General features: G+C 38.4%; 1 protein-coding gene across 1 annotated transcript; it reads right to left on the bottom strand.

Moving 5' to 3' along the window:
* Positions 1 to 614: 614 nt before the first annotated feature.
* LOC141597082 (F-box/LRR-repeat protein At3g59190-like) lies at positions 615 to 3,444 on the bottom strand. The gene is made up of 4 exons (XM_074417418.1): positions 3,364 to 3,444; positions 1,703 to 2,682; positions 1,225 to 1,374; positions 615 to 1,089 (listed from the first exon to the last, which is right to left on the bottom strand). Exons 2-4 carry the CDS (start codon positions 2,657 to 2,659, stop codon positions 751 to 753), a joined length of 1,446 nt encoding a protein of 481 aa, XP_074273519.1. The 5' UTR covers positions 2,660 to 2,682; positions 3,364 to 3,444; the 3' UTR covers positions 615 to 750.
* Positions 3,445 to 25,550: the final 22,106 nt, after the last annotated feature.

Below are 25,550 nucleotides of genomic sequence, written 5' to 3'. Positions count from 1 at the left end.
GATACGGCGATAAATCCTGAGATCTAGTTCTTCTCGAGACTGCATTAAAGTTTACTGAGTCCCCTCCAAGCCACAGTATTTGAACATTGAAGTACCAAATACAGCTATATTGTAAAAAGATGCATGTTCGCGTCCCAAGGAAGAAGAAACATGAACAATGCTAGTGCGCATAAAGGTTCAGCAAAATCTAATGACCATAACAGATAATATTCCAATATTCGACAAGACAGAATAGATAATAGTCATTGTATGGATTAGCGGCTGTCCAAATTTAAGATAAGACTGCTATTCCTTTCCAAATCCTTCAAATCATTCCGATTTTTATTTGAGGGCGGAAAAATAAATCCTTCCATTTCGCTTTGACATGGAATAAATCCTTCCATATAGCGGGAAAAATAAATCCTTCCATTTCCTCAAAATGGTAAATTGCCAGTTCCCTTCCCCACGAAATTTGTCTTTATGGAGAGTCCAATTCTAGCTTTGACATGGAATAAAACAAAAGGAGGTGTTGCTTTTTCTTTTTTATTGTGATATAATAATATGTTTGATATGTTTTTTTCTTTAACCGCGGGAAGGGCTTCTACCTTGGGAGAAGAATGAACTCCACATTGATATCGAGTATTGTACAATGAACAATATTCTCACAATATCGTTCATAAAGGAAATCACAGCTAGTGCGCATAAAACAATTCCATACCTTAGCTTTGACATGGAATAAAACAATGCTAGTGCGCATAAAGGAAATCACACTTAATTCCACGAAATTTCGCTCAATTCCATTATTTCTACACAACAATCTTTTGAAGCCCTTGGCAGCCTCAACAGGTCCATACAGATATCCAATTGAGCTGCCTCCACATTCTCCACATTGATATCGAGTATTGTAGAGACGTTCAACTCCCTCAGGACACTCGCGCTTCTAAGAAGATGCCCTATAAGTGACAATGAACACCTATGCCCACAAAAGCTAAACACTTCAATCATTTTGACATGACACGAGAAAGGGACCAGATTAATATCTGAATATGACAGCGAGTCGTAGCAGTTATCTGGACAGCGGTATTTACAACATTGGCAGCAGTGCAATCCCTGGATAACAAACGCATGAAGTGAGAAAAACTGAAAGACGGTTACAAAATAAACCATTCTATACAAAGTCTAGAGTAAGGTAACCAAGGTATGCTAGCTATGAATTTAAAAGAGCTACTAAAAGATGATGCTAACCGATTCAAAGCGGACAACTTCAAGTTGAGGACATTTCCCAAGCAAGCACGTTATGTATTCCCACGCATTATAAGGATAGTGACCAAGGTATAAAGTTGACAGGCTATGAAACTCAGGCATTTGCTCGCCGTCATCAGGGGTAAGAAGAAGCTGTACAATGAACAATATTCTCACAATATGAGATTATGAACAAATAAAATATGTTTCCAATTCCAATGTAAACAAAAAAACGAGATTTCGAATAGAAAAAAAAAACAAAATGGTATAAAGTAGCAGCATTTCTTTTAATAGAGTAAATTCTTGATCCAATTTCTCTACGGGGTCATCCGTAAACTTCTTTTCTAGATGTTGTAAATACAAGGGTAAAGCTTCGTACATTGACCCCCTACCCCGCTCCTTACACAGTTCCTTAAGGCACTAGATAATGTTGAAATTATGTGGAAAGTAAGAGGGCAATGCAGGAGTTATACATATATACCTCCACCGAATCCTTTTCTAAACGTAATTCTACAGCTTTATAGGCTGCGGCTTTTATAAGTTCATGGTCAAACTCTAACGAGTCTTCATTAGTACCAGAATCTGCGCTGCAATTGAAAGTTAGTTTTGCCTCCTTAAAAGAGCACGAGTTCTTCCATGACGGAACAATTCTCACACCAATATTGGAACTGTAGTTTAAATATGCCAAATTAGGGGCGTCAATCTCAAATGTACCCAACAAAAAACGGCAGTCTTCTATAGTGAGGACTTTGAGTATTCCAGTACAATGAATAGCATGACCATCAATGTCACAGTTACAATATTTGAGAGCCAATTCTTCAAGCAATTCACAACCAGAAAACAATCTTTCGATTGATTCAAAATCAAAGAATATGATATGATCCAGGTGGAGGATCTTCAGTTTTGGCAACGAGGTTGATAGAGGAATTTCAATTTTGTAATACTCACGATCTCGAGGACCCATCATTTTCAGACTCATTAGTGTTTCACACATGAAAAAGCCATCATGATTAGGCACACAACCAGTCTGGTGATCTAGTTTATAATGAAACTCTTCAACACCCTTTTGTAAAGCATAAGTAAACCAGCGATTCAAATCTGAATCATGATAGGTGGGATGACAGACTAGACTAAATTTCTTGATGGGTGACATTTGGTGCAATTTCAAAACATTATCAACATACTCCTTAAACCTTCGAACGAATTCTGTTCTCTCATTTTTCATTGGATATCGTTTATCATCAAAAGAAAGGCAAGTCGTCAAAGTAAAAAGGTACCGCCATCTCTTTGATAGAATACTTGTTTTCACGGCACATGTTGTTGGTAAAAACGAGATTATCTGACCAAGTAGCTCATCAGGCAAACTGCTGATCCTATCCAAAAAATTCCCACTTATTGCGTCTTCTACATGTCTACTGTGTTTTATAGGTGGTGTCATGGTCTGTCTTTACAGGACTCTACCTGAAATGTAAAGAAAGCCGAATTAACAAATAACCATACTCGTAAATAGTACTTCAATATAAGTTGATTTCTAGAGATTTACAAGCTAGCTCAGAGGTAAACAATTTCCCCTCCATTTCAGACTTTTGACAAAAGGACCTCATGTCTATCCCCACTCCCTTCGCCATTTGACCCATCACCGAGTTAGTAATAGTTTATCACTGTTTTATAGGTATATCCGAAAGATAAAAGCTGAGTGAAATATAAAACGGAGCACAAAATGAGACGGAGGATCGTCCAACTCGGACTTTTCGAAATCTTAGACAAATACAGTACAATACAGGGATTCCAGCATTTACCAATATGAATTAATTAACCCAGTAATTAATCACAATCTATACCCACAAACTAATCACTGAATTCTATTTAGGCTTCAAGTGGTAATTATACCCACAAACTAAAATCAGAAGAACAATATTACGCACGCAATATTAATTAACCCAATAATTAATCACAATCTATTGCTGAAAACCCTAAATCAACTAAATTAACAAGTTATTTAAAGTAAGAATTATGAGATTGCATGTACAATAAACACTAAAAATAAAAGAGACAAAGTTAAGTTATAAATTTTGAGGCATAAAATATTGCAAGAAAATTAGAAGTGATAAACGAAATAAATGAGAAAAAAATTAAAATTACCTTGGATTTTGTTACTCTACTCTCGAACGAATGAAGATGGAAGGGTTTCCTTCTAAAGAAAGAGAAATGGTTCAATTTTTTTTTACAAATGTTCCGGTTGGGTTGGGTCGGGTTTGAGTTTAAGTCCGTGTCAATGTTAGAGCCTTAGAGCTAGGGCTGTAAATGAACTAAGCCTATTCGATAAGTCCTCGGGATCGGCTCGGTCAAAGCTCAGCTCGAGATCGGTCAAACTGAGCTCGAGCTCGAGCCAAAATCGAGCCGAGCTCGAGTAAACTAAGGCACGGCTCGGGAGCTCGATTGAGGTCGTTATTTTTAAAATTTACTTTTAATGTTTTCAATATATTTACTTAAATTGTATCAATTTTAAAATAAATAAATTAAAATATTGGTTTATAAGTTACATAATACTTCCTCTGTCCCGGTTATTTGTTGTCCTTTTCCATTTTTTGGTGTCTCAGTCAATTGTTGTCCTTTCTATTTTGAGAATGAATTTGAAGAGCAAATTGATCATTCACAATCAATTTATTACACTTGTCATTTAGTTATTGACCCCCTCCTATTTCCTTGGTCTTTGTGCCAAAATCAAAGGATAACAATTGACCGGGACGGAGGGAGTAATTGTTATTATAAGCTAACAAAAAGATAATATTTTCTTTTGAATTTGAATTTTTAAATAAAAAACTACGTTATAATTAAAATAATGCTCGAAAAAATGGTACGCAAACAGCTCAGGCTCGGGTTCGGGCTCGTAAAATATTATACGAGTCGATCCCGAGCCTTGATTTCAAGAGCTCGGGTTCGGGCTCGAACTCGATTTTTACACTATGAGCCGACCTTGATCATAGGTAAGCTCGAGCCCGGCTTGGCTCGGTTACACCCCTAGTTAGAGGGGTTAAGATGAGTTTTACTTGAACTTGATCCAATTACATAAATATGTTGATGATCTTAAGTAAGGCTGCGCAATTTTAGGTTCGAATCAGGTCATTTGGTTTGGACCAAACCTAGACCCGATTCATTTAAATTCGGTTTCCGGTCTATACTTTTTGAAGTTTTGGTTTTTGGTCCAAGACCATTTAATTTTGTTTCGGAGCGAAATTTCGCTGATTTGTGACTAATTTTCGCAACTTTATAATGTAATCAAGTATTTTATATTCGAAACAATATTATAAACTTAATATTGAGGGTCATTTATGTTTAAGATACCTCAATCAACAGGTTTATTTGACTTAATGATATTAAATTTTAATTATCATATATTTAAAAATTAAAAATATCGGTCTAAGACTGACCAAACCGGAAAATTTGGTTTTGTTCGGCCTAAGACCGAATTTTTAAGTCCTAAATATTTTTTTCGGTATTCGGTCCCGCCCTGTTCACCCCTAATATCAATTATAACTTGACCCATTTAACTTTTTATTAACTAGAACTGACTAATTTGGCGACTCACTCATCGTTAAGCGGGTCGGGAGCGGTCACTCACGGTAGCTCGTCAGGCTGCGTACATGGCCCACGAGTCCTTTCCAGCGCATTTTGTCTTCACTCATTTTCTCATATCTTAAGACGAACATCTTGTGTAAATGAGTAAGTTTCTTACAAAAGGAACGGTCTCACACTCTAAGATCCTCTAACACTTTGAAATTGTCTTACTTAATAATCAGTGTTTTAAGAGTAACTAAATTTTGTAACTCACTTATGTTGTTTTTTTATAAAAAAAAATTATGAATTTCAGGGGTGAGGAGTTGTTTTTGAAAGTTGGTAGAGATAAGCATACATATTTCCATTGCAAAGTATTTTGTGTAAATTAACTCTCATTATTCCGATGAGATTTCATATACGTGGACTGTTTTTTGATTTATGGTTTGAATTTCCATTATTCTTGTTTTAGAAAAAAAAATGATAACAAAGTCAGATAAAAAATTACAACAGATTATAAAAAATATAAGTTTATACGTAAGGAGAGAGACTAATAAGTAACATGTTCATAGCGAATCGTAGCCCAAGGAGGGTTCTTTCATCGTGTGCTTTGTGCATGCGATGGACAGAAACCTAAAAAATGAGAACAAATAAGAATGTTATTGTTAGTGTTACTAATTAAGCAAGTGAATGATAAACTGAATGACAAACTTAGTAAAGTTGTAATTATAATTTGAATTGAAAAATTACCTACATTTGGAAATAACTCCCGCTCCCGCTGTAGAGCCTGCAGACTACTACACCAAATTCGCAACTTGATTTTCAAAGATAACAACAAAATGAGAGGTCTTTCATTATCCATGTCAATCACACGAAACTTTACTTAAAACCTGGAAACACACACGTTTTTTAATGAATTATCAAGTTCAGAAACAAGTATATAAAAGTCATTAAGAAATAAGACAATCACCTTGGAATGCTTGTTTCATAACACACTGAGTGACAATGATGGCAAGTTCACTGGTCTCCTTACGACTTGTTACAGAGTCTTGCACTACACCAACATAGTGTGGACGCGGGCCCACGGGGGCGAAAAGCGAGCAAGCTTTTCTGTGCATTTGTGAAGTCGCCACCAATTTATTGTCGAAAATTGGAAACCGTTCGAATACCTCATGCCATGTCAAGACACAAAGTAGTGACATGAACACCAAGAACTCGTTATCCTTAACATTCTATGTCTAGAACGACTCTCGTGGATGCCAATGAACACGGATGTTCACAGAGATCTGGAGTAAGGGGTGAGGGTACGTATTAGGAAGCTCTTTTGATCGAACACCTAATCCCGCCCGCCTCAATAGCGGCCTCTACTAATGATTAGGGAAATTATCTATACTCGATATGTTGAAGGTCGTATGCATGAAATGCAACATCCATTAGATTAATCCTAGCATGTGAATTAATACTAAGTCGGTAAACACATAATTTAGCATACAATTAATGTCAAAGTAGAAATTTAAGTTGATTACATGTGAAAGCATACAAGCAATATAACAAAAGAAATACAATAAAAATACAATGAAAAAAATTACAATAATTACATCGGATTTAATTGATTTATGTCGAAAATACATTTAAAACGGATGATTTTAGAAAAGAAAGAATGAATAAACAAACGAACAGATTATTAGTGATAATACGAGTAATAGTTAATTAAATACGTAATTAATAAACTAGGTCAAGGCAGAAACGGGAGTTCTGAGACATAACTCAACCAGGAACAGACGCAGCAGAGCTGCGTCCCTTGGAAGAGGTGCAGCAGTCGCTGCGTCTGTTCCTGAGTTCAGTTCTGGCTGTGAAGCCGGAATTGCAAATCGTTAATATTCATTGGTGATTTTAATGCTTGATTATATTATTTGAAATGGTTAGAAGTGATTTAATATGTTATTTACATGTGAATTGCTCATAAAAACAATAAAACATGGATAAAATTAAATAGAATGGATTATTTACAAGATTAATCATGAGAATTAATAATACAATTTAAACAAACTAAATTAATTAGGTTAAACAGGTTATTAATGACGAATTAATGATGGTGACGATGAATAACAAATGAAAATATATCAATGATGAATTCCAGAGACTCAATATTGATGAATCGAACCTCTAAAACCCGGATTGATTTTAATGACGAAAACCCGCAAATATGGATTATAAGGGATTTAAGTCGGGAAATTGAAAGATGAATTAAATATTAATAATTTACATGTTAAAATTATCATACTCAAATTATTATGTCGATGAAACAATGAACAATTGATAACAAAGCAAAAACAATAAGACGAACAAAAGACGAAGGACGAAGAAAGGAAGCAAGAACTGCGGCAGCCACAGGAAGAGGCGCAGCAGGTGCTGCGTCCTTTCTCGACGTTTGTCTCCTGATAATCCGTAAAAAGGGTTTGAAAAAAAGGTTTTACAAATCGGTTTTAAGCGTATTTTCGACATAAATCTTACAGTTGTGATTACAAAAAAATAAAGAACAATAATGAAATAGGGATTTACACCCTCAGACTTACATGTTTGATGAAACGAGATTGATTAAGTTGACGTTTAGTGATGCTCGACTCGAATGTACGACGAAAGTGCCCTCTAGGAGGAATTAAACAGATTGATTAAAGTTGATTGATGCGGAGGTGGTCAAATTGGTCGGTCATGCAAAATGAGGCTGGTACTCAGAAAGATCCGAGCTTACGTGGTCGAAAGTTCAAGCACGTAGACGCCAAAAAGTAAGAACGTGGTCTAGAATGCAAAGGGAGAAGATAAGGGCGGACACTCGCGTGGGAAATATGTGAGACCGAAGGTCTCTATTTATACTAATCACACGACGGAAATTAGGGTTTCGGAGAAACTTTGGAAGTGAATCTTGAAAAGATACGAAAAAAATGCAGAAAATGACTGAGGAAGAGGCGCAGCAGGGACTGCGTCTCTTGGAAGAGGCGCAACACCTGCCGCGTCTTTTCCTCAGTGGTTTCCTCCCGCGGAAGAAAGATTTCCGTGTTTCTATTATGGAATAGCGGATTAATCTTATTTCCTTAATATTTTATATGATAATTTCGGGATATACTTTGCCAAAGATTAAAAGATTGGAAAATATGGAATAGAAATATCTGGAACATTCCAGAACATTCTGACTCGGCATTTTAAACTGTTATTAGAAAATGAAGACGGTTTTTGACCCGGACTCCAAATGTACTCTAATTACTGTCAAAATGACCGTATCGGCACGTAGATGACGACTATGAGGTAGACACAAGTGTTTGAGCTATCACTTGACGATAAACTTACAAACTGTCATAAATCGTCCGTGTACCAAACATGCGGCCCAATCATCACCGGGTGGTTTGCGGGAGGTGCAGAAATGAGGTATCTACAGAGCCCCCACATTGACTGAGGCTTGGACAAGGCGGAAGTCAAAGTATAGCCATCAGGTCAATCGAAGATTACAACCTGACGACTATGGCGACGCGAGGCGGCTCAAGGGGTCTGAGCCAAGGACCTGTCGTCGGGAACATTTTAGAGTCTGTCGACTATCGGGGAGGGTCGTTTAAAGTCCATTAGACTATGTAAGGAAGCTCGCCAGCCATAAGAAGAAACCATACCTGAGATACCCTGGGTGAAACGGGACTGAAGACGCTTCGGCAAAACTATTTGGTCTGAAGATAACTTGGTGTCTGAAGACATTCAGGGTTACAGGGATTCTGAAGAAACTTCTTAACACTTCTGAAAGCTAACTCTGAAGGCTATCTCTCTCTAAAGGAAAGGCTGAAGGATAACTCTCTGAAGGACTGAAGGGGGACTTAACTGAAAAGGGGTTATCTGAAGGTTACTGAAAGGATTATCTGAAAGTGTCTGAAGAAATAAAGGATTATCTGAAGGGAGGAAGGCTCAAGGAAGGATTATCCTAAAGGTTATCTAAAGGGTTGTTTGAAATATTAAGGTAAGTTTCTGAAAGGTCTGAAGGGTTTATCCTGAAAAGGGTTATCTGGAAGATATGAAGGGTTTATCCTGAAAAGGGTTACCTAAAGGGATGAAGGATCACCTGGGGGTATCTGCCTGTCTCTGTCCTAAAGCAAACTCTCACTGGGGAATAAATCGATGATTTTGGGGAATCTGCTTGTCTCTGTCCTCAAGCAAACTCTCGCTGGGTAATAAATCGATGATTCTGGGGAATCTGCCTGTCTCTGTTCTCAAGCAAACTCTCGTTGGGTGAGCAATACGCAAAATCGCACAGATTGGAGAGAAATGACGATTAGGAACATTTTGATCGTCATGGAAGAAACCTTGGGTGAGCAATACGCAAAATATCTTTGTCTTTGGACATAACAATTTGAGCAATATCGCAAAATATCTTTCTTTGCTATTTGGAGAGAAATGACGACTTGAGCGAAGCCCCCAGTTGGAGCGAGCAATGCTTCTGATACTTACCTGCATGGTTAGTAGCCACATAAGAACGTAATCTAATAGGAAATAATAGCACATAAACACATATGCACGTAAGCAACGGACCTCAAATGAGGAAGCACATAGGTTTTGCAAAAGTTGTTTCCTTATAAAAGTGTTTAAAACTTGCTTAAAGAAGTTCGTCGTTTGTAATGAGATATGCATATTCAAATGGGCCTTGGACATACGACTGATGTGATATCGGGCCTTATACGGACGTGAAATATAGACTTAGGTTTGACTGACGCGATATGAGGATGACTCTGACAGACTTTGCTTAAGTATGCGCAACCCCAGCCAAGTGTGGGTGACAATGCGTATCAGTTCCAAAGGTAGTATCAGTTCCAAAGGTAGAAGAATCTCATGAATGATGAAGGCATATAAAGGCAAGGCATGAGGCATAGATAAGTTGTCTACTTGGACTTCTTTTGCTGCCGCTCGCTGTAAAAGAGACCCCTCTGAGACACGATAAATTGGAGAATCGATCCAAGACCTTTATCATTGTCCGAACCGAGCACTAGCTAGACTTGAATGAGACTTGAAGAATAAAGGAAGGGTGACATCTCGGAAGAGAAGCCCCTAGGATGAGAAGATGACTCTAGATTTTTGTAAAAAGAAACTGGGCGACAATAAAGAGCCCCCAGTAAAGAGGTATTAATTGTGGAAGGGATGTTAATTGAGGTTAGAAGGTTTGGGATGGTTGATAATTGAGGTTGAATGTTTACGGTTGGTGTGATTGATAATTGAGGTTGAAAGGTGATGGTTGGGATGGTCGTGTCCTTGAGGGAAACTTGATAATTGAGGTTGAAAGTTATTAATTGAGATGGTAAGTTGGGATGGTTGTGTCCTTGAGGACTGCCTACGTATTCACGTGAAGTGAAATCAAACCAGATCGTAGTTTAGGTTTGGCCTTGGTTAATTTTATTTGGGTGTTGTGGTTGTATCCTTCTTGTGTAAGAGAGGACTGCCTACGTATCCACCTGAAGAGGTGAAATCAAACCATGCTCGTAGTTCAGGTGTGTGTCTAAGCTATGCTGTCAGGGCCTTAAAGTGCATGGGTCAGGAGAGTATTTTCCTTTGATGACTCGAATAATCGATTTGAGATAACTCCCTCTGATCATAGACCAAAGAGGTATAATTAATTTTCCAAAAATTTCCTTGTCGTGTGAGCACACATAGTGGACCCTAAGGATGATATGGGTATGTCCCGTTCTGGGTAGCAAAGTAATTGAAGACTCCGTGTTTGGGTCAAGGTGAAATGGGATTGGATATTTGGAATGTGGAGCTCGGAAATAAGAGGCTTTGACGAACAAATCTCTGGAGCTTGATTTTGTGGAGTTAAGGCTTGATGGGGTTATATCTTGTAATGTGGCTTGGAAAATGGGGTCTCTTGGCTTGATGTAGCCTGAGCACATAAGGGTAGGTTAAAATGACGTGGGTTCAAGTTTCCATGTCTTGTCCCTAAAGGATGGGTATACTTGACGAGCTTGAGAGGATTCTCAAAATTCCTAACTATCTCCCTGTAACGGTCTCGAGAAGGACTTAGGGTGTGTGATGTGTGAAGGCTAAACGAGGGTGCTAGATGACCATCTTCATTGACGTCTTGAGTCTATAGACTTCAGCAGTATTCTATATAGCATTTGATTTCAGGCTTGTTCTTGATTTAGACTCAGATTCTTGGTCTGGAATATATCTCGGCTTTTTGCTCAGATTCTTGATTCAGGTTTTGAAGACAACTTTGACTTTTGATATTGACATTAACTTGTTTAATTGATTGAGCCTTGTTCTTTTGACTCTTTTGTCTTGGATTACGGGCATAATTGTGGCCTTGGATATTGATCTTGGTCATTTCTCTTGATTGAGCCTTTGTCTTTGATCATGGCTCGTATTGTCTTGGATTTGCTTGCTACCATGGATTTGGGTCAGACTAGCACCTTTGGTGTGAAATGGGTTGATTTTTTTTTAATAAACACGGGTTGTTTATTGTGGGGAATGGGCTTGCCTTCCGTCATAGATTGTTAACAAGGGAGACGGTCTGGATTCGTCCTAGAATCTCTTGAGATATGCTCGTTCTAAACTAGGGTTATATCAAGGTTTCTATTGCCAGACATGGAATAGGTAAGAAAGGAACACGTAGTTTCGGATCCTCTATAGCATAGAACAGAACATCATCTAAGTGCACTCACATCGACTGTCATGTGTGGTTGTTGTTCGTTTTAAAATGTCTAAAATCAATTCTTGTTGTCACAGGAAAAGGATAAAAGATATGAAGAATATGTGGATTGAGAATTGTACTTTTATTGAAATGTATTTAACATAGACTCGAGAAGACATGTGACTCGTGGGACAGCCCCCAGGTTATCACTAGGAATGGAAATAGATAAGAAGAAAAACACTAGAACAAATATGAGATAGAAAGCCTAAGACTCGGACTCGGACTCGGACTTTGACGCGATCTTGGATTCAGACTCGTAATCGTTGGCCCATGCTTGAATATTTTCTCCTCCAGCAACTGGCTTTGGCTTCTGACTTTGAGCATTCACCCATTTGAGCACCTCATCCTCATAATTGGGAACACTGGAAGGATAACAGTCAAGAAGAGTTTCCTGAGCGGCATGTCCATGAGGATTGCCTAAGCTACCTTGTGGGTTAAAGGTTGAGAGGGACAACCTCTCACTTTCGATCATATCCTGAATGACATGTTTTAATTTGTAATATTTCTCTGTATCATGCCCTTTGCCTCTATGGTATTTGCAGTAGGCATTCTCATCCCATAACTTGGATTTCTTCTCTGAGTTAGGCGTAGGTCCTATAGGATTCAAAATTCGTTGTTCCATGAGTCTCTGAAAGGCATCGGCGTATCTAATACCAATGTTGGTAAATTTCCTAGGACGTGTGCCCTTATTTTCGGAAGCCTTTGTAAATGACCTTGGAGAGTTGTTAGATTTCTTCGACGAAGGGTCCATGAGGTTACCTTTGTTGATTTTGATTCCCGGATGAGAAGAACTAAGAATAGATTGCCCACTTTTTGCTTTCTCCTTAGGACTATCAGATTGATGGTTTGTTTGGAAACTTTTCATCTTGAGAGGTTGGGCATCAAGCTTCTTACCCATTTCAACAAACTGTTTCTCCATGTTGGAAAGTCGAAAGTTAAGATTATCAATGGCTCCTTCTATTTTGCAAAATTTATTGTTAAAGGCCATGGAAAGTATGAGCATTCTATTTTGGATATCTTCGTCTTCGAGGACATTGATTTCTTTGTCATCATGACGATCGAGGAGATGAGAACAATCCAGGAATGATTCTTCATCATGTTTAATGATATTGGACCTAAGAGGGTCGGTCTTCTTGGATTTCTTGGCGGAAGGTGGCACATGAAGCTTGCGATCCTCGATCATATCCTGAATAATATGCTTTAGACAAAAGCATTCCTCCGTATCGTGTCCCCTACCTCGATGGTACTGACAATATGAATTACCCTTCCATCTAGGCAGTATCTTTTCAGGATTTGGGGTTGGACCAATTGGATGAAGTTTTTATTGGGAAACCAGTCTTTGTAGAGCTACTTCATATGTGGTTCCGAGGTCATGGAATTCCCTATGAGCTCGTCCCGGCCTTCTGGGTGGAGTTTGCAAGAGGTTAACTCCCTTGTCTTCATTGGCCTTGTAGATGGGTGAGTTGTGTTAAATATATGCCCTGACCTTGGGATATGAGAAGATGGTAAAGGTTTCATCATATCTATCTTGTTTTCCATATTGATAACACGAGCTCTCAAGTCTTCGATGGTGGCCTGAAGTTTAATGACTGCAGCACTTAGTCCCTCGACGTCGACAGATAAACGTTCTTGAACACTTTCATTGGAAATTGCAGAATTCCTACCGAGAAGAAAATGATACGCGTTACAACTTGATTTGACATGGGATCACGCATACTAGAGCAACAAATAAAGGATATATGACGAGACGGGATTACTAGACTCTTGACTTGTGAATCCAGGAAATGTCGTGAGTGACTTCTCGTGTTTGGACTCACGGTGTTTGACCTTGACCTTAGACTCGAATGTTGACTTTGACGAAGTGACCCTCATATGATTGACTTTATTGACGGAATTGATGACACGTGTTAATTCTAATTTGTGTGTTTTAAGACGGACTTGACTCGAGGTTCGGGTATGTGTGTCCCGAACGTGTCATTAGAAGAATTTGAGAGACGGATTTTGGAATGACTCGATGTGTTAGTCTCGAGTGTGTGAGTCGAGGTGCAGAAATGTCTAGATCCTAACTGAATTGGGGTAGGGGGTTCAAAATGACGGCGTGACGCCTTAGGACTTGACTTGAATTTGAAAAGACCCAAAATGTAAAGAGAGACGGGTTTATAATTCGACATAGTTTCGACTAGGACATAGTCGGTTCGAATTTTGACTCTAACTTAGCCCAATTGAATTTACATATTCACATTTAAACGGTTTGAAAATATTTTGATCAAAATCTTTTTTTTTTTCTTTTTGGACTTTTTTTTACGTTTTTTTTGGACTTTTTTATTTTACACGGATTTTGAAATGGGTATTAGGCCCGAAGTTTGACTCGACATTTGGACAGAGTTTCGACTAGTTTTGCACTAATATTGGCCTTTTTCGAAAATTTTACTTTTTTAGAAGAGGTTTTGATTTTACAAAATTCGTCATGGTTTCGTTTAGAAAATGGTGATCACATATAATACAAGCATTTACACATGCATTATAACGGGATGCTGAGTGCATTTAGAAGGGTTTTGGTTTAAAGGGTGGGTTGCCATACCGAACAATCAAACCCGGGGTCTGTGGAGAGGCTCGTACCAAACAGGAGTAAGGCCGATTCCTAGTCCATTTCCTCGAGTAGTGAAAGCCCTTGATACAAACAAGAGTAAGTACCATGGTATGGTTGACGTCAATCGTTATCCATCCTTAGGCCCAAATAAGAATTTGGACCGTCTAGACGGGACGATTGGTCGAATGGGTTGGTTTGGGCCTTAGGAAGGCCGAATAAATGGTCTAGGAAGACCGAGTTATGAAAACCAACAACTGTCTTGTACAAACTATTCCCTAACCTTGTTCAAGTTTCACCCTTGGCTACACGTAAGTGTATTAATCCCCAGCGGAGTCGCCAAACTGTGGACGCGGGCCCACGGGGGCGAAAAGCAAGCAAGCTTTTCTGTGCATTTGTGGAGTCGCCGCCAATTTATTGTGGAAAATTGGAAACCGTTCGAATACCTCATGCCATGTCAAGACACAAAGTAGTAACATGAACACCAAGAACTCGTTACCCTTAGCATTCTATGTCTAGAATGACTCTCGTGGATGCCAATGAACACGTATGTTCACAGAGATCTGGAGTAAGGGGTGATGGTACGTATTAGGAAGCTCTTTTGATCGAACACCTAATCCCGCCCGACTCGATAGCGGCCTCTACTAATGATTAGGGAAATTATCTATACTCGATATGTTGAAGGTCGTATGCATGCAATGCAACATCCATTAGATTAATCCTAGCATGTGAATTAATACTAAGTCGGTAAATACGTAATTTAGCATACAATTAATGTCAAAGTAGAAATTTAAGTTGATTACATGTGAAAGCATACAAGCAATATAACAAAAGAAATACAATAATAATACAATGAAGAAAATTACAATAATTACATCGGATTTAATTGATTTATGTCGAAAATACATTTAAAACGGATGATTTTAGAAAAGAAAGAATGAATAAACAAACGAACAGATTATTAGTGATAATACGAGTAATAGTTAATTAAATACGTAATTAATAAACTAGGTCAAGGCAGAAACGGGAGTTCAGAGACAGAACTCAACCAGGAACAGGCGCAGCAGAGCTGCGTCCCTTGGAAGAGGCGCAGCAGTCGCTGCGTCTGTTCCTGAGTTCAGTTCTAGCTGTGAAGCCGGAATTGCAAATCGTTAATATTCATTGGCGATTTTAATGCTTGATTATATTATTTGACTCGGTTAGAAGTGATTTAATATGTTATTTACATGTGAATTGGTCATAAAAACAATAAAACATGGATAAAATTAAATAGAATGGATTATTTACAAGATTAATCATGAGAATTAATAATACAATTTAAACAAACTAAATTAATTAGGTTAAACAGGTTATTAATGACGAATTAATGATGGTGACGATGAATAACAGATGAAAATATATCAATGATGAATTCCAGAGACTCAATATTTTGATGAATCGAACCTCTAAAACCCGGATTGATTTTAATGACGAAAACCCGCAAATATGGATTATAAGGGATTTAAGTCGGGAAATTGAAAGATGAATTAAATATTAATAATTTACATGTTAAAATTATCATACTCAAATTGTTATGTCGATGAAACAATGAACAATTGATAACAAAGCAAAAACAATAAGACGAAGGAAGAAAAAAGGAAGCAGGAACTGCGGCAGCCTCAGGAAGAGGTGCAGCAGGTGCTGCGTCCCTTCGAAGAGGCGCAACAGTTATTGCGTCCTTTCTCGACGTTTGCCTCCTGATAATCCGTAAAAAGGGTTTGAAAACAAGGTTTTACAAATCGGTTTTAAGCGTATTTTCGACATAAATCTTACAATTGTGATTACAAAAAATAAAGAACAATAATGAAATAGAGATTTACACCCTCAGACTTACATGTTTGACGAAACGAGATTGACTAAGTTGACGTTTAGTGATGCTCGACTCGAATGTACGACTAAAGTGCCCTCTCGGAGGAATTAAACAGATTGATTAAAGTTGATTGATGTGGAGTTGGTCAAATTGGTCGGTCATGCAAAACGAGGCTGGTACTCAGAAAGATCCGAGCTTACGTGGTCGAAAGTTCAAGCACGTAGACGCCAAAAAGTAAGAACGTGGTCTAGAATGCAAAGGGAGAAGAGATGGGCGGACACTCGCGTGAGAAATATGTGAGACCGAAGGTCTCTATTTATACTAATCACACTACGGAAATTAGGATTTCGGAGAAACTTTGGAAGTGAATTTCGAAAAGATACGAAAAATACGCAGAAAAGGACTGAGGAAGAGGCGCAGCAGGCACTGCGTCTCTTGAAAGAGGCGCAACACCTGCTGCGTCTTTTCCTCAGTGGTTTCCTCCTGCGGAAGAAAGATTTCCGTGTTTCTATTATGGAATAGCGGATTAATCTTATTTCCTTAATATTTTATATGATAATTTCGGGATATACTTTGCCAAAGATTAAAAGATTGGAAAATATGGAATAGAAATATCCGGAACATTCCGAACATTCTGACTCGACATTTTAAACTGTTATTAGAAATGAATATCGTTTTTGACCCGGACTCCAAATGTACTCTAATTACTGTCAAAACGACCGTATCGGCGCGTAGATGACGACTGTGAGGTAGACACAAGTGTTTGAGCTATCATTTGACGATAAACTTACGAACTGTCATAAATCGTTCCGTGTACCAAACATGCGGCCCAATCATCACCGGGTGGTTTGCGGGAGGTGCAGAAATGAGGTATCTACACATAGTCATTCCAGATTGATGAGCATGGTGATACCCATCATTAGCATTCTGTTTTTCGAGTAAAATGTTTTGTTTTAGATTTGTGAAATACTTTTTTTTTATCTATAGATTTGTGAAATGTTAATGTTGACTAATTAAGGAGAAAGATTTTAGCGCGGGTTGACATAAGAAATTTATATTATAGTTTTTTATTTTTTTTCCTTATGTTTATTTGAGCGTGAATTTAGGGAATATTTTGTGGTATAAATCTTGAGATTAGGGGAGATAATTCAGAAAGGTTGAATTATTGAAAAAATCTCTACAAATTTTGGAAAAGATAAAAGTGTAACCGATTTTATAATTAGATCTCACCTCATATATAGGAAACATTTTACAAATCTCACCGATTTACAATCTTTCTAGACTTGTCTATTTTTTTTTGAATTTACTTTTTATTTAGGATACCGATTAATCAAATCACATAATATCACCAGTCCTTTCCCTTTAATTATTTTATAGTTTTTTATATTCAGGAACATTAACCAATTCTATTATAAATTGTAGGAATTGAAGTGTTGATTTCATAAAAAAATCAAGTATTTCTTACATAGCTAGATCGATCTTCAAAAATTGCAAATACTAACTTTTTTTTTTTTTTTTTTGGAAAGGTAAGTATATTAATCAAAGAACCTCAAATAGTTCAAGTTACAACTCTTCTATGAGCAAAACAAATGAAAGAACAGGAACAAAGCTACAAAAGAACACTACAAGGACTTAAATCTTATCAAGCCATTCTCTATCCGTACTCTTCAAGGGACTAACATTAAGTCTATAGAACACAGCCTTAACATCAGTGATAATAAGATGAATAACATGCTCAGGTCTCCTCACAAACTGTTTCAGCCGAGCTTCATTACGTACCCTCCATATGAAATAAACCAAGTACACATGACAGGCCCCACTGACTTTCCTGAGAATTTTAGGGCACCTTGCAGAGGAGTACCACCTCACCAGATCACTCATGGGGAAATTGACATTCAGACGCTGGTGCAAAAGTCTACAACATTCAACACTATATGCACAATCATAAAAGAGGTGCTGATGGTCCTCATTCTGAGCCCTGCAAATATCACAAGTAAGATCCACCACAGTACCCATTCGGTTCAGTCTGTCTTTAGTCAATAACCTCAGGTGTTGTGATGCGGTCGTTTCTACACCAAAAATAAAAACCTAAGTTACTGCTAACAGAAGTCAGCGGCAAGTAGGGTCGATCTCCACAGGGAGGCAAAGTTGCTATTTATCTGTCTAATTTGGTCTGTCAGATGTCACAGTGTGGGGGTTTTGAATTGATTGTTAACTAACTAGAGACTAAAGCGAGGGAAATGAATAAAAGAAGTTAACAATAAGAGAAGGGTAGTATGCTAGGAGTCGGTCTACCGTGGCAGCTATCAGATCTTATACTATCGGGAATACTAAGGCGATTAGACTATTGATAAGAAGAGCTATGGTCGTCACCTTTCGGTCCTTAAACCGCCCTAGAGCGTAAACAGCTTAACTTTCGCCCTCACTGCAATACCCTATTGTAATTAAGCAAGCCTTCCCTTCCAATCTTTCGATCTAGGTCGGGGTTAACTAAATTTATTGGTCTCCTGCATGCATTCATTCGAATGGGATAAAGTTAAATTGCCTAATACAATTCCTATCGCAAGGCTAATCTATTTAGTACAATTAAAACATGCTACCACGGCTTCCCTAATCCTAACATACTAGGGGGTATTAGCTAGACATGGAATTAATAAGAACAATAAATAAAAAGGGAGGGGAAATAATAACCATTAAATAAAAAGAGAGGAAGGAAGAAAGAATTACTGAATTAAAGGGATCCGGAAATGAACAGGAATAAAAGTAACAGTGTATAAAGAAAAGAGAAGAGCAACGTGATCCTTCGATCCTTACAAATGACAACCCTTACTCCTATTTATAAGAAATTAGGAGTAAAGTTAAACCTAATGACGGAAATTAACTAAAAAGCCCAGCCCGTCAGCGATATCCACTCGATCGACCACTTAAATCACTCGATCGAGTGAACTTGACTCAGAAACGGCTCGATCGACCTAGAATAGTGCTCGATCGAGTAAGGCTATAAAGGAACTGGTCGATCGACTAAGCAAACAACTCGATCGACTGATTATTGCACCCTAAATCACTCGATCGAGTAATAAATCACTCGATCAAGTGAAACTTGACTTCAGCAGCTCATCACTCTCGTCAATTTGACTTGACTTGTCCTTTTAGCGCCCAAAACGTCTTCACGCATCCCAAGACAGCAATATTTCCCGCTCCAGATCCACTCTTCTTCCAAATGCATGCTAAATGGACGGTAAATGACTTGATTTCGCTACTTTCTGGTTCATTCCTGCAAATAAGACAAAATAACCCAAAGTAGCATATTCGGGGCATTTCGTAGCGTAAAACCACGATAAAAGCATAGAAATACGTGCATAAAATAGGCTAAAAAGGCTATGTAAAATGCACGTATCAAATCTCCCCAAACCAAACCTTTACTCGTCCCCGAGTAAACTAAAATGCAACTAAAGGAACGGAAAAAGATAACTCAGAGCTAGCTACAAATGCCCGCTTAAGCCAATTTAATGCAAACAAACTAGCACTTATAGCAAACAGTCAAATGCAAACGAGTTATAAGATGTTTATAAAAGTAGCTGAACCGTCGACCTTGCAATACCTTTAATAATGGACTCTCACGGGTCACTCTTTCTCTCATGAAACAAAGGGTAAGCATATGAATGTAAGAGAGAAGAAGAAAAATAGTCGCTCACCTAAACTACGACCCACATAAACATGCATGCAACTAATATGATAGACAATTCTAACTACCATACATACATTCCAACCAAACAAGGTCCTGTCACAGCCGAGGGCTTACAAAAATATGGTAAAGTGAGGCAATGGGTAAGAAAAGGCAAAAAATTTATGGGAATGTGGAGGTATAGGCGGCCAAGCTAGTACCTAAACAAACCATATATCAACATCCGATTCCAACTCAATTATGAAATTAAGCACATGCCCTTCAATTGGCATAAAACTCACCAAACCAAACTGAACTAACTCCTCATATGATATAAATAAAACATAGGAGTGAAACCGTCTAATCAACAACAACATTTTTTTTCGAATTTTTTTTTTCGGTTTCTTTCTTTTTCTTTCTTTTTCTGATTTTTCGAATTCCCTTTTCAACTTCTCTTTTTTTTTTCTTCTTTTTCACGTCTTTTTTTTTCATCATCCTCCTTTCCTTCATAAATACCAACTCCAAAATCAATATGATACAAGCCAAACTTGATACAATAGACAATATACCGCAGAAACAATCTAAACTAGCTTGACAAGGCAGGCTAAATTTGGATGTAGCTAAGGGTCAACTGCCAAATTTGGCTAATGTGGAGTTAAATGGGTAAAATTGAAAGAAAGGGAATTTGTAAGCACCTCCCTGCATGTGACACCAACCACTAACCCGAATGTATGACGGCAAAAAGCAATTGAATTTCATATACGTGCAAATTAATGATACATGATATGCAAGGAGTAACTACTCACAATCCTACATGAAACTGGTCATAAATGACACCAGTTTATAAGGCTCTAAATCTTAGAAATTATAAGTAGGTTGCCAAAATTTCAGGTCAAGTCTATTTGTTCAGCTAAATTTTAACATTAACTCGTAGATATGCAAAAGACAAAGCTAAAAGATAACAGTTTAATGCAAGGCTTAAGCAAAAAGACAGTTGCAGTGCAATATCATCATTGAAATCTACCGTTCCGACTCAACCTATATGCTAAAATAAACGTGAATTTTTTGAATTTTTAACAATTTTTCGAATTTTTATTTAATTTGAATTTTAACGAAAATAAACAACAATGCAAACATAAAATTAAACGTGATTACTGAAATGCAATAAAAACAATATGCATACACAGATATGGATGCATAACCTCCCCAAACCAAACTGTACAATGCCCCCATTGTACCAAAACATGGAAAGGAAATGCAAACTGAAAGGAGAAAGAGAGGAAAACTTACAAGATAGCGCGAATAAGGGGACCTCCCCAAACCGACCATGAAATGGGAGGTTGCTAAAGGTCCGAAAAACCGTCTCAGGAAGCTAATCCAAGTCAAAAGCGTGAAAGGGCATCCAAAAACTGCTCGATCGAAGCGAATTGTGGTCGATCGAGTAGCTTTTCATCTTGCAGGTGGTCGATCGAGTGGGTTAATCACTCGATCGAGTGAATCCATCAGCTACAGTGCTCGATCGAGTAGAAAAACCACTCGATCGAGTAATCCTCAATGTAATTCCTGCAAACGCAATGAAAACAGCCCGCAACTGACAAAAACAAGCATACTGAGATAGTCTATGGTGTAAAAACCATTTATTACAACTGAAATAAAATAAAAAGCAAAATAAAATCGCCGGGTTGCCTCCCGGATAGCGCTAGCTTCAGTCAGGTCCCAGCTCGACCTTCTTTTCTTCGAGCCACTATGGTTAAATACAATCAAAACAGCTCAAAGCGCGCAGCAACCTGTCGAATAGCTGCGCATGTGCTACACAAAAGCATAAGTAGCACAAAAGTGGAATAACAGAATAGGAAATTAAAATATAAGACCGTTTAAGTCGAACAAATTTCCTATGAGCGCTCCTAAACTTATCCACAAAATAAAGGAGCGCGGGAGCGATCGTCAATACATTATGGTTTAAATTCAAATTAGCAATTTTGAGATGACATGTACGGTGAAAATCAGTTAAATTATATGTCCACATGGGAGGGGGTAAAGCATTAAAAGGACATGCATGAATCAGACGAGGTAATATACAAACAATAATAAAATTACCGTTTACTACCTCAGGTTGGTTGCTCTCAACGAAGGAATCACTGACAAAGGAATGTAATACCTCATCTGTGCTAGGAGCAAATTCTGACTCAGCTGCTTCTTCATCAACCTCCTCAGTGGAATCCATCCCGTAGATCGCAGCTTCAAGTGTATCCGACTCGGCTGTGAATAGGGGAGGTTCACCGTAACCTTCATCATCGTCAGACTCGTCATCCAAATCAAACCAAAATGACGAACCAAAGCTCCCAATGGCCAACTCAGTCGATCGAGCAGAATAATCACTCGATCGACCAACTTCCTCCTGAATTCCACTCGATCGAGCAGCAATTTCACTCGATCGAGCTGTTTCTCCTGGAAAATCACTCGATCGACTAGTATAAGTCACTCGATCGAGTGATTCCTCCTGTACAGCGCTGAAATCCTCGTGTGGGGCAATGAAATGTGATAGAAACTCGTCGTCCGAGTCATAAAAGTCATCCTCAGCATTGGGCAACACGGTTTTTTCATGGGAAAAACCGTTCTCAGCAAGGTATACCTCTTCTGGTTGCCAATTATCCGACTCAGCAGTTAACTGAAAAATTTTAGACTCCAGCTCAATGATTTGAGCATCCGCACGTCTATCACTCTCTTGCCTCACTCGATCATAATTCTGTATTTGAGATGCAAGTATCTCCATTAAAGACCTCAGTTCTGCAACCTCTCCTTCTTGTATCTCACCGCTAACCGAGCAATGTCGATTTCGAGCTTTTCAAGTCACGAAGAAGTGCGTCTATCATGATCTTGCCTCTCTCGGTCACGATCTTGCAATTGAGATGCAAGTGTCTGCAGTAAGGATTTCAGCTCCGCAATCTCTTCTTCTTGTATATCAGGAGGATCTTGTTGCGGTGGCCATTGATAGGGTGGATGTGGCGGCACAACTACAAACCTGCATTGTGCTCGGCAGTAACCACATCTCCCGAAGTAGATCACCTGCTGTTCCATATAATGGGACATCGGTGATGGGTCAAAGGTACTCAAGCCTTCCCTTAACTGTCTTTCACCTAGAACTGTCTAGGTAGTACCTGTAAGGCCTATCAAAACAGCACTTAAAGGAAAAAGATTAAAACGGCCTCAAGGGAAAAAAAATCCCCTGAGGCTACAAACAGATAAAATTAAACAAATAAATAAATAGATTGCCTCCCCGGCAACGGCGCCAAAATTTGATGCGGTCGTTTCTACACCAAAAATAAAAACCTAAGTTCCGCTAATGAAGTCGGCGGCAAGTAGGGTCGATCTCCACAGGGAGGCAAAGTTGCTATTTATCTGTCTAATTTGGTCTGTCAGATGTCACAGTGTGGGGGTTTTGAATTGATTGTTAACTAACTAGAGACTAAAGCGAGGGAAATGAATAAAAGAAGTTAACAATAAGAGAAGGGTAGTATGCTTGGAGTCGGTCTACCGTGGCAGCTATCAGATATTATACTATCGGGAATACTAAGGCGATTAGACTATTGATAAGAAGAGCTATGGTCGTCACCTTTCGGTCCTTAAACCGCCCTAGAGCGCAAAAACGCCTTAACTTTCGCCCTCACTGCAATACCCTATTGTAATTAAGCAAGCCTTCCCTTCCAATCTTTCGATCTAGGTCGGGGTTAACTAAATTTATTGGTCTCCTGCATGCATTCATTCGACCGGATAACAGTTAAATTGCCTAATACAATTCCTATCGCAAGGCTAATCTATTTAGTACAATTAAAACATGCTACCACGGCTTCCCTAATCCTAACATACTAGAGGGTATTAGCTAGACATGGAATTAATAAGAACAATAAATAAAAAGGGAGGGGAAATAATAACCATTAAATAAAAAGAGAGGAAGGAAGAAAGAATTACTGAATTAAAGGGATCCGGAAATGAACAGGAATAAAAGTAACAGTGTATAAAGAAAAGAGAAGAGCAACGTGATCCTTCGATCCTTACAAATGACAACCCTTACTCCTATTTATAAGAAATTAGGAGTAAAGTTAAACCTAATGACGGAAATTAACTAAAAAGCCCAGCCCGTCAGCGATATCCACTCGATCGACCACTTAAATCACTCGATCGAGTGAACTTGACTCAGAAACGGCTCGATCGACCTAGAATAGTGCTCGATCGAGTAAGGCTATAAAGGAACTGGTCGATCGACTAAGCAAACAACTCGATCGACTGATTATTGCACCCTAAATCACTCGATCGAGTAATAAATCACTCGATCAAGTGAAACTTGACTTCAGCAGCTCATCACTCTCGTCAATTTGACTTGACTTGTCCTTTTAGCGCCCAAAACGTCTTCACGCATCCCAAGACAGCAATATTTCCCGCTCCAGATCCACTCTTCTTCCAAATGCATGCTAAATGGACGGTAAATGACTTGATTTCGCTACTTTCTGGTTCATTCCTGCAAATAAGACAAAATAACCCAAAGTAGCATATTCGGGGCATTTCGTAGCGTAAAACCACGATAAAAGCATAGAAATACGTGCATAAAATAGGCTAAAAAGGCTATGTAAAATGCACGTATCATGTTGTGCAGCCTAGAATATGAATGCAGACTTGGGAACATTTAACCTGTTCCAGCACAAATGAAACCAAGGAACTTTTGGTTTGCTCTGCCTTAACCATTCATAACCAGACTTCACAGTGTAGTCCAGATTCAAGTTCAGCCATTTATTGTTGGTGTATGCTTGGGAAAAGAGAATCATATTTTGAGAAATTTTCCTCCATGACCAACTACAGTCAGAAGGAGGTGAATAATCAGTCCACTCATTTCCTTTCATATAAACATGATTAACCCACCTAACCCATAAATGATATTTTTTAGAAGCTAACCACCAAGCATACTTACCCAGAATTGCCCTATTCCAATCCTTAGCCACATTGAGTCCTAATGTGGACAGCGGGCCGCCCACGGGGGCGCTTGGTGAGAAACGAAACAAGCGTTTGCATTTTGTATGGAGTCGCCACCAATTTTTATGGGAAATTGGAACCGTTCGAATACCTCATGTCATGTCAAGACATAAAGTAAAGACATGAACACTAAGCAATCGTTACCCTTAGCATTCTATGTCTAGAATGACTCTCGTGGATGCCAATGAACACGGGTGCTCACGGAGATCTGGAGTAAGGGGTGAGGGTACGTATTAGGAAGCTCTTTTGATCGAACACCTAATCCCGCCCGCCTCGATAGCGGCCTCTACTAATGATTAGGGAAGTTATTCGTACTTGATATATTGTCGGTTATATGCATGCAATGCAACATCCATAGATTAATCATAGCATGTGAGAATTAGGCTAAGTCGGTTGACAATTAATTAGGCATACAATTAATGTCGAAGTTGGAGTTAATATTGATTTACATGTGAAAACATACAAGAAAAAAAGGAGAAATAATGATAAATACAATTACAATAATGAAAATTACAATAATTTCATTGAGTTAGGCGATTTATGTCGAAAATACCTTTAAAACGGATAATTTTGGAAAAGAATGAAAAGAATAAAAGGATGAATTAACGAACAAGAATTAGCGTGATATTACGGATATTAGTCAATTAATACGTAAGTTAATTAAACTAAGTCAAGCAACAACGGAGTTCAGAGACAGAAATCATCCTGGAACATAAGCAATATGATGAACATGACGAATTAACAACAAACTAAGTCAAGCAGTTGCTGCGTCTGTTCCAAGGGTGAGTTCTGGCTGTGAAGCCGGAACTGCAAATCGTTAATGTTAATTGGTTAATTTAAGGATTGATTAGATTATTTGACTCGGATGGAAGTGATTAATAGGTTATTTAACATGTGAATGGGTCGTAAAAACAGTAAAACATGGATGAGACGG

This window comes from Silene latifolia, chromosome 8, assembly GCF_048544455.1.
Source record: "Silene latifolia isolate original U9 population chromosome 8, ASM4854445v1, whole genome shotgun sequence".
NCBI classification, from domain to species: domain Eukaryota; kingdom Viridiplantae; phylum Streptophyta; class Magnoliopsida; order Caryophyllales; family Caryophyllaceae; genus Silene; species Silene latifolia.
Note: the sequence above shows the minus strand (reverse complement) of the source record. Positions and strands in the feature narration are given on the sequence as shown.